The sequence below is a fragment of the Mus caroli genome, unplaced genomic scaffold, assembly GCF_978045245.1.
Source record: "Mus caroli unplaced genomic scaffold, Mus_caroli_1 scaffold_17, whole genome shotgun sequence".
NCBI classification, from domain to species: Eukaryota; Metazoa; Chordata; class Mammalia; order Rodentia; family Muridae; genus Mus; species Mus caroli.
Window position 1 is genome coordinate 32,693,539 of NW_028227272.1, and position 16,445 is coordinate 32,709,983.

General features: G+C 47.8%; 1 protein-coding gene across 1 annotated transcript in view; it reads left to right on the forward strand.

The window, feature by feature from the left end:
• Positions 1–7,886, forward strand: part of Sema5b (semaphorin 5B) — a 143,617-nt gene extending 135,731 nt beyond the window's left edge. The window contains exons 12-22 of the mRNA XM_021185096.3: positions 1,970–2,087; positions 2,213–2,394; positions 3,419–3,562; positions 3,692–3,839; positions 3,926–4,151; positions 4,248–4,466; positions 5,003–5,173; positions 5,277–5,426; positions 6,002–6,046; positions 6,390–6,595; positions 6,817–7,886. Of these exons, the coding sequence (XP_021040755.1) occupies positions 1,970–2,087; positions 2,213–2,394; positions 3,419–3,562; positions 3,692–3,839; positions 3,926–4,151; positions 4,248–4,466; positions 5,003–5,173; positions 5,277–5,426; positions 6,002–6,046; positions 6,390–6,595; positions 6,817–6,975 (1,768 nt within the window). The 3' untranslated portion in view covers positions 6,976–7,886. The remainder of the gene's footprint in view (positions 1–1,969; positions 2,088–2,212; positions 2,395–3,418; positions 3,563–3,691; positions 3,840–3,925; positions 4,152–4,247; positions 4,467–5,002; positions 5,174–5,276; positions 5,427–6,001; positions 6,047–6,389; positions 6,596–6,816) is intronic.
• Positions 7,887–16,445: the final 8,559 nt, after the last annotated feature.

The following is a 16,445-nucleotide window of genomic DNA, read 5'->3' on the forward strand; positions in this document are numbered from 1 at the left end:
GGGCCTCGTCCACAGGTGCCCAAAACACCACCTGGATTATACAAGATTGTGGGCCAGCCTAGAACAGGGGCTGTCAGTGTCTTCTTCAGTCCTTTCCTCTTCTGTCTTCTCTGCATGACTCTCACATGGCCTCCTTTTCCCCATGACACTTGACATGACCTATGGAACTCACTAAATGTGAAGAACTTGAAGGAGCCTGACATGGTGTCTTATGCAACTAATCCAAAGACTTGAGAGTCTAAGAAAGGATCACTGTTGGAGGCCAGCCTAGGCTACATAGGCTAGGCTAGCCTGGACAATAGAGTGAGACCTTATCTATTAATTAACTAAATAATTAGTCAATCAATTAAACCATGGCTGACAAATGACTGTCCATGAAGCTTCAAGAGAAAAAAAAGAATTCCATCCCAGGAACACCAAAAACTGCAAGCTCTTGGCTTCTGTGTGTATCCCTTTGGCTCTCAGCATCCTTGGCCCCTGCCACTGGGAAAATCCTTTTGTAAGCATGCACGATGCTGTGAACTCACCCACCCACCTGCCATTGTTCCTTCTCAAGACCTCTCCTGTCTCCTCACCTCCATTCTTGGGGACCCTTCCCATGTATTCTCTCAACTCTCCCTAGCAGAGCAGAACAGGATGGAAGCTTGAGAAACAACAAAGGGATCAAGTGAGCCCTGGAGTGGCAGTGGGCTCGCTGCGTGCTGGAGGGCCCCTTTCCCCCTTTCCTTAGCCTCCATGATCTAGTACTCTCGCTAGTTAACAGAGAACAGCAAATCTTGACTCCAGAATCCCCACAGGCTTTTTTTTTCTCCTTGAGGTCCTACTAGCAGAGAGTTAACCTTCTTATTAAAAAGGGCCATGTTACCTGAGTAAATCAGAGAAGGAAAGGAAGAAAAGAGACCTGGAGAATACGTCTGGTATCTGGGGCATGCACTGGGGTATGAAGCACTGTCTTTCTGGACATTGCAGAGAGGATAGCCCCGTGGCCAGGGGAGGGAGGGTGGGATAGCACTGTCTACTAGCAGCTCAGCTCATTCTCCCAGTGCTAAAATGCTAGCTGCTGCTTTCTGCCCCCAAACAGCTCAAGCATCACAAAACTACACACGACCCTGGACTGTTCTTAGGTATCCTGTGTTTTGAGAAAGGGGTCCACATCGAGTCATGGCGTGAAGTTCAATGGGAAGGCTGAGTGGATGGATATGAGGAGAGGAACTGTTGGGAAACCTAGCGCTGGCTCCAGCTCCACAAGATTTCTGGGATCACTGGGAAACCTCCTCTCCCCTCGCCTTTATTCCATGCAAAGACCTAGTCATCCTAGCGGTTCAAATCAGCATCATCCTTTATACCTTTAGCATCATCCCGAGGCTTTAAGAACCACCCTACCACAGAGACTCGGGTTGGGGAGGACTTGGGTACCACTGTTTCTCCAAGATCCTCGGGGGATTTTTCAAATGCACCAAGCTTAAGAACAACTTTCTGAGGGTCTGACAGGAAAAGGCTGTCTCTTTGCACTTGTGCAAACTGCACCTCTTCCAGTGGTCCCAGGTGAGGAGCAATGGGGCCCTCCAGCTCTGGGGAAAGAAATCTGGTCTCTTAGCTAAGTCCCTGCTGAGCTCTCGGGTCCTTCCTGCCTGGAACAGCAGCAGGCCTACCTCACTGGGTTATTGCATTGAACTCATTTGTGCCTCTGAAAGTTCTCTAAACGATGCCAGTTACACAGCAAGCGCACAGTGAAGCTAAGTTGTTTCCTTTTCATCTTTCCGGAGCTAGATGTGGAACCTAGGGCCTTGAGCTTGCTGAGCAAGCGCTCCACCACTAAGCTAAATCCCCAGCTTTGAATTTAATCCTTTTTATAGAAGAAAACCAGGATAGAAAGAGGTGCCCACAGGGGGTTGTCCAGGTACTTTCTAGAGACCCAGCTGAGCCTGGGAAGCCGGTGAGCTTGAGGCTCAGGACCTCTATCTGGCAGGGCATGCCTGGGAGCACGGGACCCATACTGCGGCTGGGATGGGAAGCGGCAACTTTGCAGCACGCTTGAAGACAGTTCCAACATGAGCCTGTGGATCCAGAACATCACAGCCTGTCCTGTGAGAACTCTTGTGTGCCTGCTCCTTCCCCTTCCCCTCAGTGCCAGCCATGACTCCCCATCAGTATCCCTCCCCTGTCTTTGCCTTGTGTGACGGGAGTCTTGCCCCCTTATATGAGTCTGCAGGTACGAAATGTGACACGGGATGGGGGCTTCGGCCCATGGTCACCATGGAAACCGTGTGAGCACTTAGATGGAGACAACTCGGGTTCTTGCCTGTGCCGGGCCAGATCCTGTGACTCCCCAAGGCCTCGCTGTGGGGGCCTCGAGTGCCTGGGGCCATCCATCCATATCGCCAATTGCTCCAGGTATGTAAGGGCAGGGTTTGTATGGTGTCTGCTTAGGACTTGTACAGAGAGAATTGGGGGAAATGGGGCATCTCACCCAAGTGCTTACACTTTAGTGCAGTGCCGGGGACTGGGCAGGAAGCTAACATCTGAGGCAGGAAATACAAGCATTAGAAGAGTTTTCACATCAGTGGAAGAAGAGTCTCTGCCTCATGGCAGAAAGTGCAAAGAGAAAGGCTGGGCAGGCATGGGAGTTGCTGCCAAAAGCAATAAGCTTGGCTGTTCCAAACTTGAGGGACAGCATGAGATGGTGTTGACCCAGCCTGCACTGGCTAGAGGCATGGCCTTGGCCAGCCCTCCAGCTACAGTACCCACCTGAGAGTTGCTGCGAAGGTTAAAAGAGATGTCTGTGAAGGAATAACTATACCACCTCATTCTTGGGAACTGCATAAAATTGTTATTATCACAACTAACCCATAGTTTTAGAGATTCTTAAAAATAATTATTTTATCTACATTCACTAATTTAACCCTCTCAGCAACCTCAATGGGTTGGAATTTAGCTATTGCTCTTATTTTAAGGATAAAGGTACCAGTAAGCAGGAACCTGATCCCTTAGGTCAACTTGGGCATGAATGTCTGAGGCTGGGGAAGATAATGCAGGGGAGAAGGGAGGGGAGTAGGGACTAAGAGATTTGGGTATCGCAGAAGGGGGAAAGGAAGGTTTCAGGTTGGAATGGTAACTGAGACCTCTAAAGAGTGTGTCCTTTTGCCTGTCTGTGTAGGGGCCCGGCCCTATCACTGTGTCCCTGGCCCTGAGCACAGCCTGATATATGGAAGAAGGCTCTCAATACATATTTGAGGCATGAATGAGCAAACGGATGAATGCACGAATCTGCCTGAGCCAGCCTGGTTAGGAGCTGATATTTTCTGTCACTGTCTCGCCAGTCCTGACAACACAAAATCCATCTGCCTCAGATGCAGCCCAGATCTAAGAAGCTGGGGCTCAGAGGGGCATGTGTCTCTGTCCCCTCCCACTCCACCAGGAATGGGGCGTGGACCGCATGGTCATCGTGGGCTCAGTGCAGCACGTCCTGTGGGATCGGCTTCCAAGTCCGTCAGCGAAGTTGCAGCAACCCGGCGCCCCGCCATGGGGGCCGCATCTGCGTGGGCAAGAGCCGGGAGGAGCGGTGAGCTACCTGTGGATGCAGAGATGTTGGAATTGGGATGTGGGATCCACCTGGGCATCCTCCAGCCTGGATTCTGGAGCGGGGATAGCAGCATCTCGCCTTAGGGTGACACGCCTCCCTTCTCCCCAGGTTCTGTAATGAAAATACACCTTGCCCAGTGCCCATCTTCTGGGCTTCCTGGGGTTCCTGGAGCAAGTGCAGCAACAACTGTGGAGGCGGCGTGCAGTCGCGCCGCCGTTCTTGCGAAAATGGCAACTCGTGCCCGGGTTGCGGCGTGGTGAGGTCGCGGGGCTGGGGCGCGGGGAGCGGGGAGACCTACAGGCCAGGCGGGGTTAGGGGTCTGAAGCTACCCTCACCCCGAAGGAGTTCAAGACCTGCAACCCCGAGGCCTGCCCGGAAGTGCGACGCAACACACCCTGGACGCCCTGGCTGCCCGTGAACGTGACCCAGGGTGGCGCGCGCCAGGAGCAGCGATTCCGCTTCACTTGCCGCGCGCCACTGCCGGACCCGCACGGTCTGCAGTTCGGCAAGAGGAGGACAGAGACCAGGACTTGCCCGGCAGACGGCACCGGAGCCTGCGACACCGACGGTACAGCCAGGAGCGGTGGGGAGGGCGGGAGCCGGGAAGGCCTGGGCCGGAGGGAAAGCCCAAGGTCAGGGTCGCTGAGCCCGAGGCCCTCTGCAGCCCTGGTGGAGGATCTCCTGCGCAGCGGGAGCACGTCACCACACACTCTGAACGGAGGCTGGGCCACCTGGGGCCCGTGGTCATCCTGCTCCCGGGACTGCGAGCTGGGCTTCCGCGTCCGCAAGAGAACTTGTACCAACCCGGAGCCTCGCAACGGGGGCTTGCCCTGCGTGGGAGATGCTGCGGAGTACCAAGACTGCAACCCACAGACTTGCCCAGGTAAGGTTGTGGAAGGAAACCTTAGCTTCGGACAAGCCCGTCTCCCCAGGAACTTTCAAGCCTGGGAAGGTGATCTCCTCTTTCTGGAAATAAATTCTGCAAGACGTCCCAGGATCCTATCCTTTCCTTTCCTTTCCTTTCCTTTCCTTTCCTTTCCTTTCCTTTCCTTTCCTTTCCTTTCCTTTCCTTTCCTTTCCTTTCCTTTCCTTTCCTTTCCTTTCCTTTCCGGGTCTCAGTATCCCTGACTAGTCTGGAACTCTCTGTCTAGAACAGCTTGAATTCACTGAGATCTCAGTTCTGCTCTCACCATGGATTCAGGGACTCCTGGGGTGGAGCAGGAGTGAGATCTTTTTATTACTGCCTTGCTTTTTCTTTTCCTACCGAGCTACCCAAACAGGGGACTTGATTTAAGTTGGGCCGATGGGGGATTTTGGAGGACACCCTTACTACTGTGGCCTGCTGAATTGGGGTGTGGTGGATGTTGAGGGCATGAAACCCGGGGCCGCCTCCTTCTCACACCCAACCCACGCCTACAGTGCGGGGTGCCTGGTCCTGCTGGACCGCATGGTCCCAGTGCTCAGCATCCTGCGGTGGTGGCCACTATCAACGTACCCGTTCCTGCACCAGCCCCGCCCCGTCCCCAGGTGAGGACACCTGCCTCGGCCTGCACACGGAGGAGGCCCTATGTTCAACACAGGCCTGCCCAGGTACCTGGCGCATCGGACTGGGGTTGGGGAAGGTGATTGACCTGCTAAACCTCAACAGGAAGATCCCGAGACATTCAACCTCATCTCTACCTATAATCCGTAGAAGGCTGGTCACTGTGGTCTGAGTGGGGTGTCTGCACTGAGGATGGGGCCCAGAGCCGGAGCCGGAGCTGTGAGGAGCTTCTCCCAGGACCAGGTGCCTGTGTTGGCAACAGCAGCCAGAGCCGGCCCTGTCCCTACAATGAGATTCCTGGTAGGTCCTGTTGCTAGAACTGTCCCACCATACTCCCCTTGGTCCTCATAACACACACTCCGGAGCCCCTTGGTCCCTGTCTTACACACTCCAGAGCCTAGATTGGAGTATGGGATGAAGCATCAGAAATGATATGTTTGGGAGGCTGGAGAGATGGCTCAGTGGTTAGGAGCACTGACTGCTCTTCCAGAGGCCCTGAGTTGAATTCCCAGCAACCACATGGTAGCTCACAACCATCTGCAATGGGATCAAATGCCCTCTTCTGGTGTGTATGATGACAGCTACAGTGTCCTCATATAAATAAAATAAATCTCTCTAAAAATTAAAATATTTTAAAAGAAAAGAAATGAAATGATACCTTTGTCTTGTATTTGGGATACTCTCATTACACATGTACTGAATGGACGGACCATCCTCCAGAGAAGGGGGTCTTCTACAGAGAAGTTGGGAGGAAAGAAAGGCCTAAAGCCACTGATCTGTAGGGTTCTTTCTTAGATGACAACCAGCCCAGGCAGAAGTCCTCCCTGCTCACTTTATTCTACTCTATTCTAACCTTCTCCATTGGTCTCCTGCAGTCATCCTACCTGCTTCCAGTGTGGAGGAGACCACCAGCTGTGGAGGTAAAAAGAGTCACCCTCAGTCCCTCAGCCACCACTCCAATCTGTATTCTTCCCAATGCTACAGACAGCTAAGCCTGGGGAGGTCCCCATGTGGCTTCAAGGTCGTCTACAGGGAGGTCTCCTAGGCTAGGATGCATCAATCTGCATCCAAGAAAGTCATCTGTCTCCAAATCTTCCTGTTGTCCGACTCCACCTATGAGCTCTCCTGGGAGAGAAGGCCCTGGCGACAACCTCCCCAACCTCTCTCCTTTCCTTTTTCCGTGTTCTGGAACCTCTTGAAGCTGTTGCTGTCCCAGGAAGATAATCAGGTCTCCTTTCTCACCACCTGCCTGTCTTCCTCCAGGGTTCAGTGTCATCCACCTGATAGTCACTGGTGTGTCCTGCTTCCTGGTTTCTGGGCTCTTGACCTTGGCAGTGTACCTGTCTTGCCAGCACTGCCAGCGCCAGTCTCAGGAGTCCACGCTTGTCCATCCTGCCACACCTAACCACTTGCACTACAAGGGTGGGGGCACCCCCAAGAATGAGAAGTACACCCCCATGGAGTTCAAGGTGGGTGCCTCTGTGTGAGGCAAAGGGCAGGGTGATGGGTAGTAGTATGGTCCTGGCTCTATGCTGGACCTCACTGGGTGGGTGAAGGGGGAAAGGCAGGGGTACATGATGGAGGGTCATGCCAAAGCTAGGCTTTCCCCTGAATGGCTGGCTCCAGGACTCCTTGCCCTGGGCTGGCCCCTTCATCATTGATTTTCTCTGATTCCTTCTCCTTCCCTTAGACACTGAACAAGAACAACTTAATCCCTGATGACAGAGCCAACTTCTACCCACTGCAGCAGACCAATGTGTATACAACCACGTACTACCCCAGCCCACTGAACAAGCCCAGCTTCCGGCCTGAGGCCTCACCTGGACAGCGCTGTTTCCCCAACAGCTGATCCCACCCTCCTGGGACTTGGGCTCCTTGCCTTCCCGAGGCAGAGAAGAGTGGAATGGGACTGTAGAACCACTTTGGTTTACCCTCTGCACTGGGCCAAGAACTTGCTGCCTAGCCAGTAAGGGTCCCATTTGGCTTCAGAAAGCTCTGTCTGTCATTGACCATGGGAGAGAGGGCTGGCTTCAGGCTGGCACATGGCTGCAGATCCAGCTCAGCCCAGGTCTCATGGTCTCCTCTGACCCACCATCACTTTCCCCTGCCATGTCTGAGCTGTGGACCTACTGGGTATGTGAGGAACTTGGAGAGTAGAGATGGCAGAGAATGGGTTCTTAGGTTTGAGCTGGAAATGACTTCCAATGGCCACCACCAGCTAAGTCTGCCCCTTTTTACTGGTCCCCCAAAATCCGGGGCTGCGTCCAGCTTGTCAGTGAAAAGAATTCATCAAATGTCTCATCAAATGTTCCAGAAGTTTCAAATCTCAGCCCAGGGCTGGCACACTCCAATGCTGTGTCTAAGTGTCACTGCTGGCTTAGGTTGACACCTCTGTCAGACAGTCTGTATCTTGACTAGAGGCATCCCTCTGGTAAGAGGCAGTGAGGACTGAGAACCGGAGGCTGGACTGTACTGAGAGGCCCTTCACAGGACTCTTGGCACAGGTCTTAGTCTTGCCTTCAGGATGCACACAAGGTGGCCCAGAAGGAAGACTCAAGACCATAGGAGGCAGAATCTGGCCTCCATGCCTGTGGAGACTGTTGCTGCTCAAGATTCGTTGGCTGAGAACTGCTTGAGAGTCTCTGCTGGCCCCTCATGTATTCAGGAACACACACACACACACACACACACAGACATACACACCATCTGCTACAGCAACAAAAAGGATGTTAAGCTGTGGCATTATTAATTAAAGATGATATCCAGTCTCCAAATGGAACTGTCTTTGTGCATATGTGTGTGGACCCTCTTGCCATGGTGTAGTCCATCAGTGCAGTGCTCTGAGGTAACAGATGGTTTCTCAAGACGGAGGAAACAACCCAAGTGGAGTTTGACTTTAATAGAGGCCATCTTTCTGTGTGTGTGGGTTTATGTGCATGCACACACCCGCGTGTGTGCGCATACACACACACACACACCTTTCTCTTTCAGAAAAGAAGCTGGGGTAGGGGGTAAATGGAATTCACCAGTGAGGCCACAAGGCCCACAAAGGCAACATCAGATGTGGGCCTGCCCTGAGCAGCTCCTGTGTGGAGTTGGGGAATCCAGCAGGAAGGCATGGATACGGAGGATTCATGAGATATGTTGGAAGCTGAGTTTAACAAAACCCAATTGAGAAATGATGCCTGTGAGCAGGCGAAGCCTAATGGAGTTTGTGCTGGATTAAATAAAAATCACCCCAGAGCCTCAGCCCTCCAAATCAATGTGGTCATTGTGGACGCAATTGATGGACATGTTAAATTTAGAGAACAATTTCCTGACTTAATTGGATAGATCAATTCTCATAAGATTCTCAGCAAAATAGACAGTAGGTAGGCTAGAAAGCCTGTACTCTCTGGGGTTGAAGGGTGGATAGCCTTGGGGAGGAAAGGAAGAAGTGCCTGAAGGTGTCTGGAAGAAAAGAGGGGTGGAGCCTTCTGGAATTTTGCTGTTCATGAGGACAGTTCAAATGGCTATGTCCCTGGGCCAAGGGGAATCAGAATGCTTGTGGCTCCCAAAAACATGGTTATGGTTCCCATCAGGCACACAAGCCTAGAGCTTGGGGAGGGGGATGAGGGAGCAGGGCTGTGGGGCATTTTAGATCCTGGAGTTTCACTTGCCTTGAGCTTGGGAGTACTTACTAATGAAAATTCAAAGTATTCCAAGGCCAGTACATTTGTCTGCCTCACGAGTATCACTCATGTGTGACCAAGTCAAGAGTAGTGGTCATGGAGAAATACCAGATAAAATGTACCTCTATTGGTTGGAATGACATCACCATGAAGGTAAACCCTTGGGTACAATAACACACACACACACACACACACACCCCTGAATTCTCTTATAAGGAGGCTATCCTCAGAAACATGGGAGGCACCACACTGCAGGAAGAGTACAGCTGGCAAAGGCCATTTAACAAATTCACCCATCCCAGAGAAAAGGACCCTAAAAGTCGCTGTCTTAGTCAGGGTTTTACTGCTGTGAACAGACACCATGACCGAGGCAACTCTTATAAAAGGACAACAGTTATTTGGGGCTGGCTTACAGTTCAAAGGTTTAGTCCATTATCATCAAAGTGGGAGCATGGCCGCATCCAGGCAGATGTGGGGCTGGAGGAGCTGAGGGTTCTACATATTGTGTCAAAGGTAGCTAGGAGAAGACTGGCTTCCAGGTAGCTAGGACAAGGGTCTTAAAGCCTACGCCTAATTGTGCCACTCCCTGAGCCAAACATACACAAACCATCACAGTCACCCTCTCTCGTGCCCTGTCAAGGAGGTGTTCTCTGGCAGATCTCAAAGGAAAGCAGGCTTGCTCTACCCAGTTGTCTCTAAGAGGGAGGAAGAAGCAGGAACAGACTCTTCCCACCTTCTTTGGCCCTTTTATGTTTCCCTCTGTGTTGTAAGTAAGCCCACCGCCTTAATATCATGCATATTCATTGCAGACAAGTTAGAGGCTATGGGAGACCAAAAGCCTTTCAATGATTACACTAAAAACCAAGACAGAGATCTAAAGATTCAAATATGTGGTGTGAAGATAACTCTTCCCTTCTCCCCCCCCCCCCGCCCCCCGCATCCCTGCCAAAGCCAAGGGAATGAAAAACAAAAGCTCTGACACCATTTTCAATAAAACTAGGATGCAGTTCTAATCCCAACTCATAATACAGTTGTCTGTCTGTATTCTTGGGGAATTGGTTCCAAGGCACTGGCCCCTGTGGATGCCCAACGTGTGGATGTTGGTGGTCCCTATGCAAAATGGAGTGGAATTTGCATGTAGGGAGAACATACCCTCTTGAGCCTACTTGGATTACTTCTGATACCTAATGTGACGTGAGAGCATTGTGAATCACTGCTCCATACTGTTGAGGGAATATCGATGAGAGGAAATGTCTGTGAGTCAGTTTCCCCCACAACACGTTCTACCTGTGCTTGGTTAAATGTGCACAAGGAAGCTATGCCTGGGAAGGTTACCTGTCAATGATAGAAGGCAGGGGGAGCAACAGTGGTCCCCTGGGGGAGCGGGGATAGGATTTCAGAAAGGATCAGAAATTTCGGGGAAGGTAAGAAAGAAACTAAAAAGAGGGGGTGGTATATGAAAATCAACATGTGAACTTCACCTAGATCCTGGAGTGCTGCAATTTTTATTTGTGTTGCATGATTTAAAAATTTTTTTTTGGTAAAATAAAAGAGAGGTACAGAAATGTCAGGCAAAGCAGCACGGTAACGTGGGGCAAGACCTTTGCAACAAGGGCTCTGGTCAAGAAACAGAGTGAGGACTACTGTCCCAGGATACCTTCCTTTCCCCCTCATCTCTCACATGATGAGATCATTATCAGCACCAGGAGAAAGGTGAGGGCTCGTGTAAGGAACTACAACTGCTGCTCACCACATGGCTAGACCAGAGCCCATTTCTATAATGGTGGCAATGGAGACACTGTGTGGTCTTATTCATAACTTAATGGTGCATCTATGACAATTTTAATCTTAGGAGAGGTGACCCCAGAAGGACAAGTCTCAGCTACTGATGCTAACTGAATGTTGGGGTGAATATTAGAAGAGAAAGAAATGAAAACCCTTTTATTTTCCCCATCATCATCATGGTGTATGTTCATTAAAGAAAACCTGAGGCCAGAAACACCCCCACCTGCACCTTGCCACAAAGTGCTGCATTTTAGATGGCCCTTCGCTCTAATTGTACTGTGCTCTTTGAACCACCTACATCCAAAGCCATGAGCTAAATGAGAGAGAGAGAGAGAGAGAGAGAGAGAGAGAGAGAGAGAGAGAGAGAGAGAGAGAGTATTAAAAGGAAGAAGAATAAGAAGAAATATAATTTTGGAATGGGCTGTGATGTGGCTCAGTTGATAGAGTACCACTTTGTATCCATGAGGCTGGGCTTGATTCCCCGGCACTGAAAAACAAGGTAATTCATTAGGACTGGAAATAGTCTCAGTTATCAGAGTGCTTTGCCTAGCATGCACAAACCCCTGAGTTCAATATAGAATAAACTTGGCCTGGTGGCACATGCCTATATTCCCAACCTTTGGAAGATGGGGGCAGGAGGGTCCTATATAGTGAATTTGAAGCCAGCCTGAGATAAAATGGACTCTGTCCCCAAAAAGAAACATAATTTTGGGTACAATAAAAGCCTAATAAAATATTAATGTCCTAAAGAGATAATTATCAATATCTTAATATATCTTTTCCAGACATTTCTCTGTGATTTTATGTAAGTTTGATGGCATTTTATAAAAGTAAGTCATACTAATTATTCTGATTTTAAACACATAACATTGTATCATAATCTTCTTACATTGTTAGAAATTCTTCCAAGCCTCAGGGTCTTCTGCAGGCCTGTCCTGGCAGTGGGTAGGGAAAGCAGAGAGGGCCTTGTTTGCAGAGTCCCATGAGTGATAAGGTTTCCCCATTCTGTCTCTTCAGTTAGAGAAAATGCAATCTTTACACATTCCATTATGTCCTAGTATACTTTGAAATGTTTACATAATAGTCTGAAATACTCTATCACGTAAATTTTATTTTTATTACCTAAATTTGTTCTCTCCTCCTATATAAATAGATCATCCGACTACATGAGTTTATCATAATTTACATTACCCACTAATATAGTTTCATATTTTCTTTTGACAAAGATTACTTCTCTGGGTCTCCTTGTGCATTTTTCTTACATGCCCGTAGGCAGGTAGATAATGAGCTTGTCACATGGCTTTCTGGGTTAGTCGTGGTACAGTGGGAATCCATTGCTGGCCAAAGTGTGACTTGTGGTCACATCCCTTGAAGAGAACATTGGCCACAGATGTAGCTGTGCTTCTCAGGGATTTCACCTGGGTGATGAGATACTTTGAGCCCATGTCTTCACACTGGGACCTACAAAGCCAGTTTCAGGCGCACCAGGGCTACATAGTGAGATGCTGTGGGAGCCAGACAGAGCTCAGCAGGTGTCAAGCTTGGCTTCTTGAGTTCACTCCCCAGGACCCACATATTGGAAGGAGAAAAATGACTCCCATAGAGTGTCCCCTGACCTCTATGTGTCCATCATGGCAAATTCACAAGGGGGGCACATTTGTACACACAGTGAAAATTTTTAAATTGAATAATGTGAAAAAATATGCAGCTGAACATGGAGGTGTACAGCTACAATCTCAGCAATCAGGGGGCAACCTCAGGGGCGTCATTGAAAAGTGGGGTCAGCATGGTCTATGTAGGTAGTTCTAGGCAGCCTGGGCTTCATAATGAGACTGTTTTCCCCAAACAACAAATAAACCACACACACACACACACACACACACAAGAACATACAGTGAAAATAAGTCTTCTTTTAAAACTAATTTTAATGGGTAACCTAAAATGGTAGAGATTTATAGGTACTGTGTGATGTTTTGATGTGCACATATGTGTAATGTTCAAATCAGGATAAACATATCAGCAACTTTCCTATGATGGTCAGTGTTAATTGTCAGTTTGACATCATCTAGAACCCCCTGGGAAATGCATGAGTCTCTGGACATACCTGTGAGGGGTTGCCTTGATTAGCTTGACTTAGGTAGGAAGACCTGCTGCCCACTGTGGGCAGCACCATTCCCTGGCTGGGGTTCTGGACTGTGTAAATGAAGAAGTGGAACTGAGAGGCAGAAAGCTCTCATCCCTCTCTGCTGCTTTGCTGTGGACGAGATGTGACCAGTTGCTCCAAGCTGCTGCTTTGATGTCCCCATCACGATGGACTAAACCCTCTAACTGTGAGTTAAACCCTTCCTCTCTTGAGTTGCTTTTGGCAGAGGGTTTAATCACAGAAACAGAAAAGGAAAACAAGATGCTTCTTAAACATTCCATTTCTTTACTGTAAAAGCATTCCAAATATCTTTAATTTTATTATATAACATTTACCATTATACATGTCTCCTAGTCTTAATTCTTAGGCTCCAGGGTTCTCCTCCTTGAGGAAGCTGAGATGGTAAGAGATACATGCATGCACAGGCTCATGTACAAAGGTGTTTCCCACTTACAATGGATAGGGTGCCTATAACCCTATGGTAACCCCAAAATAGAAGCCAAAATTCATTTACTATGCCTGACACACCCAACATCACGGCTTCCTTGAGCCTATCACAAACATACTTGGAACACATGCATTAGCCTGTATTTGAGCAAAATCAACTAAAACAAAACACATTTTCCAATTAAGCACTGAGTAGCTCACATATCTGGCTGGCATGGTAGCTCACTAACCCTGTCCAGGATTCTGAGTGTGTGATACCACATACTGTTAGTATGGGAAAAGAATAAATTGTAAAGTGTGGCTTTAACTGCATTCTTATTGCTTCATACAGTCAAAAACCCAGAAAGCAAGGGGCAGGAGAGATGGCTTAGTGGTTAAGAGCACCGACTGCTCTTCCAGTGGTCCTGAGTCCAATTTCCAATTCTCAGCAATCACATGGTGGCTCACAACCATCTGTAATGGGATCATATGCCCTCTTCTGGTGTGCCTGAAGACAGCTACAGTGTACTCATATAAATGAAAGAGAGAGAGAGAGAGAGAGAGAGAGAGAGAGAGAGAGAGAGAGAGAAGATTGCCACACATGGGAGACCCTCTGAATTTGCTCATGAGACACACTGGGAGTTCAGCTCCAAATCTGCAAATTGCCCCTTTGCCCTCAGCATTTGGAGCTGAGCTTGATGGACAGTTGTGGTTACAGGAGGTCATCACTGAATCTAGCCACCACATCCACAGTAGCAACATGCACGAGACTTGCTTTGAGGTTTATTAATAGAAAATACTGTAAATGTCTAGGTAAATCTCCAGTGAGGATCTCTCTCATGCTTCCTACTACGTGGACACTCTATTAGTCAGTCAAGTTACATGTGTACACTTGAGATTGCATGATGAGAATGCCATCATAATTAATGCTGATTACAAAAGCAATTAATTTGTGTTGAAAATAATCCAGCACATGGAAATAGCAAGTGAACTGAAGAAATTATTGAGAGTTTAAAAGAATATTAGTGGGGTAAATTCAGAAAGAACATTATTATATTCTTTGGAGCCAATATTTGTTGAACAGTTTTCAATGATCTAAGGCAGAATAATAGAGATTTGATGAAATCATGGGTCTAATATTTGTCAACGGGCTTGATAACTGTCTCACATTCATTACATTGAATGAAATTACTTTTAAGAATTATGTTAATTTTGGGCAGTTTAATTCCATTTAGGTTATGAGTCTTTCAAAAATAAATTGCATTTGAGAATTCATTTTGTGAAAAATTAATTTAAAAATAATGTCAGTTTTTCTACTGCAATACTCCATGAGCAGAAAAAAATTACTAACATGTATAATATTTGCGACTAAATCACCTTTGATCCAGATGAAGGAATACGCAGAGAAATGAGGAAGAGGAAATAGTGTTGCACAGTGTAATGGTACTTAGAGAATGTGAGTCTTTAGGTCTTTGGTCCACCTCAGTTGGTACAGCGCTTGCCCAGCATGCACTCAGCCCTGAGGTCAAGCCCCAGCATAGAAGAATCCTGGATGTGATAGTGCAAGTCTGTCATCCCAGTACTCAGGAGGCAGGATCAGAACTTCAAGGTCGACCGGGGCAGCTGGGGCGCAGGGTCCGCTGACACTCGCCAGCTACCCACAACACCTGCCACAGGATCTTAAGACTTCTGGTGAGTGGAGCACAGCTTCTGCTCCAATCCAATTGCGCGGGACCTGAGACTGCATTAGTTAGGGAAGCAGAAACCGGCCTGAGTAGGGCCACAGGCCTCATCCAGCCGGATCAGCGCTGGGGTAGCGGGAGAGCAGGGTTGCCTGACACCCGCCAGCTACCCACGACCCCCACCGCAGGATTTTGGGACTGCTGGTGAGTGGAACACAGCTTCTGCTCCAATCTTTAAACAGTGACAACGATAACAACTAACCCCAGAGATTACCAGATGGCGAAAGGTAAACGTAATAATCTTACTAACAGAAACCAAGACCACTCACCATCATCAGAATCCAGCACCCCCACTTCGCCCAGTCCAGGGCACCCCAACACACCGGAAAAGCTAGACACGGATTTAAAAGCATATCTCCTGATGATGATAGAGGACTTCAAGAAGGACTTTAATAACACACTTAAAGAAATGCAGGAGAACACTGCTAAACAGGCAGAAGACAATAAAGAGGAAGCACAAAAATCCCTTAAAGAATTGCAGGAGAACACTGCTAAAGAGTTACAAATCCTTAAAGAAAAACACAATAACATAATCAAACAGGTAGAAGTCCTTACAGAAAAACAGGAAAACACATCCAAACAGATGATGGAAATGAACAAAACCATACTAGACCTAAAAAGGGAAGTAGACACAATAAAGAAAACCCAAAATGAGGCAACACTGGAGATAGAAACCCTAGGAAAGAAATCTGGAACCATAGATACGAGCATCAGCAACAGAATACAAGAGATGGAAGAGAGAATCTCAGGTGCAGAAGATTCCATAGAGAACATCGGCACAACAATCAAGGAAAATGTAAAATGCAAAAAGATCCTAACTCAAAACATCCAAGAAATACAGGACACAATGAGAAGACCAAACCTACGGATAATAGGAGTGGATGAGAATGAAGATTTTCAACTCAAAGGACCAGCAAACATCTTCAACAAAATTATAGAAGAAAACTTCCCAAATCTAAAGAAAGAGATGCCCATGAACATACAAGAAGCCTACAGAACTCCAAATAGACTGGACCAGAAAAGAAATACCTCCCGACACATTATAATCAGAACAACAAATGCTATAAATAAAGAGAGAATACTAAAAGCAGTAAGAGAAAAAGGCCAAGTAACATATAAAGGCAAGCCTATCAGAATTACACCAGATTTGTCACCAGAGACTATGAAAGCCAGAAGATCCTGGACGGATGTTATACAGACACTAAAAGAACACAAATTCCAGCCCAGGCTACTATACCCAGCCAAACTCTCAATTAACATAGATGGAGAAACCAAAGTATTCCACGACAAAACCAAATTCACACATTATCTCTCCACGAATCCAGCCCTTCAAAGGATAATAACAGAAAAAAACCAATACAAGGACAGGAACCACGCCCTAGAAACAACAAGAAGGTAATCCCTCAACAAACCTAAAAGAAGACAGCCACAAGAACAAAATGCCAACCTTAACAACAAAAATAACAGGAAACAACAATTACTTTTCCTTAATATCTCTTAATATCAATGGACTCAACTCCCCGATAAAAAGACATAGACTAACAAACTGGCT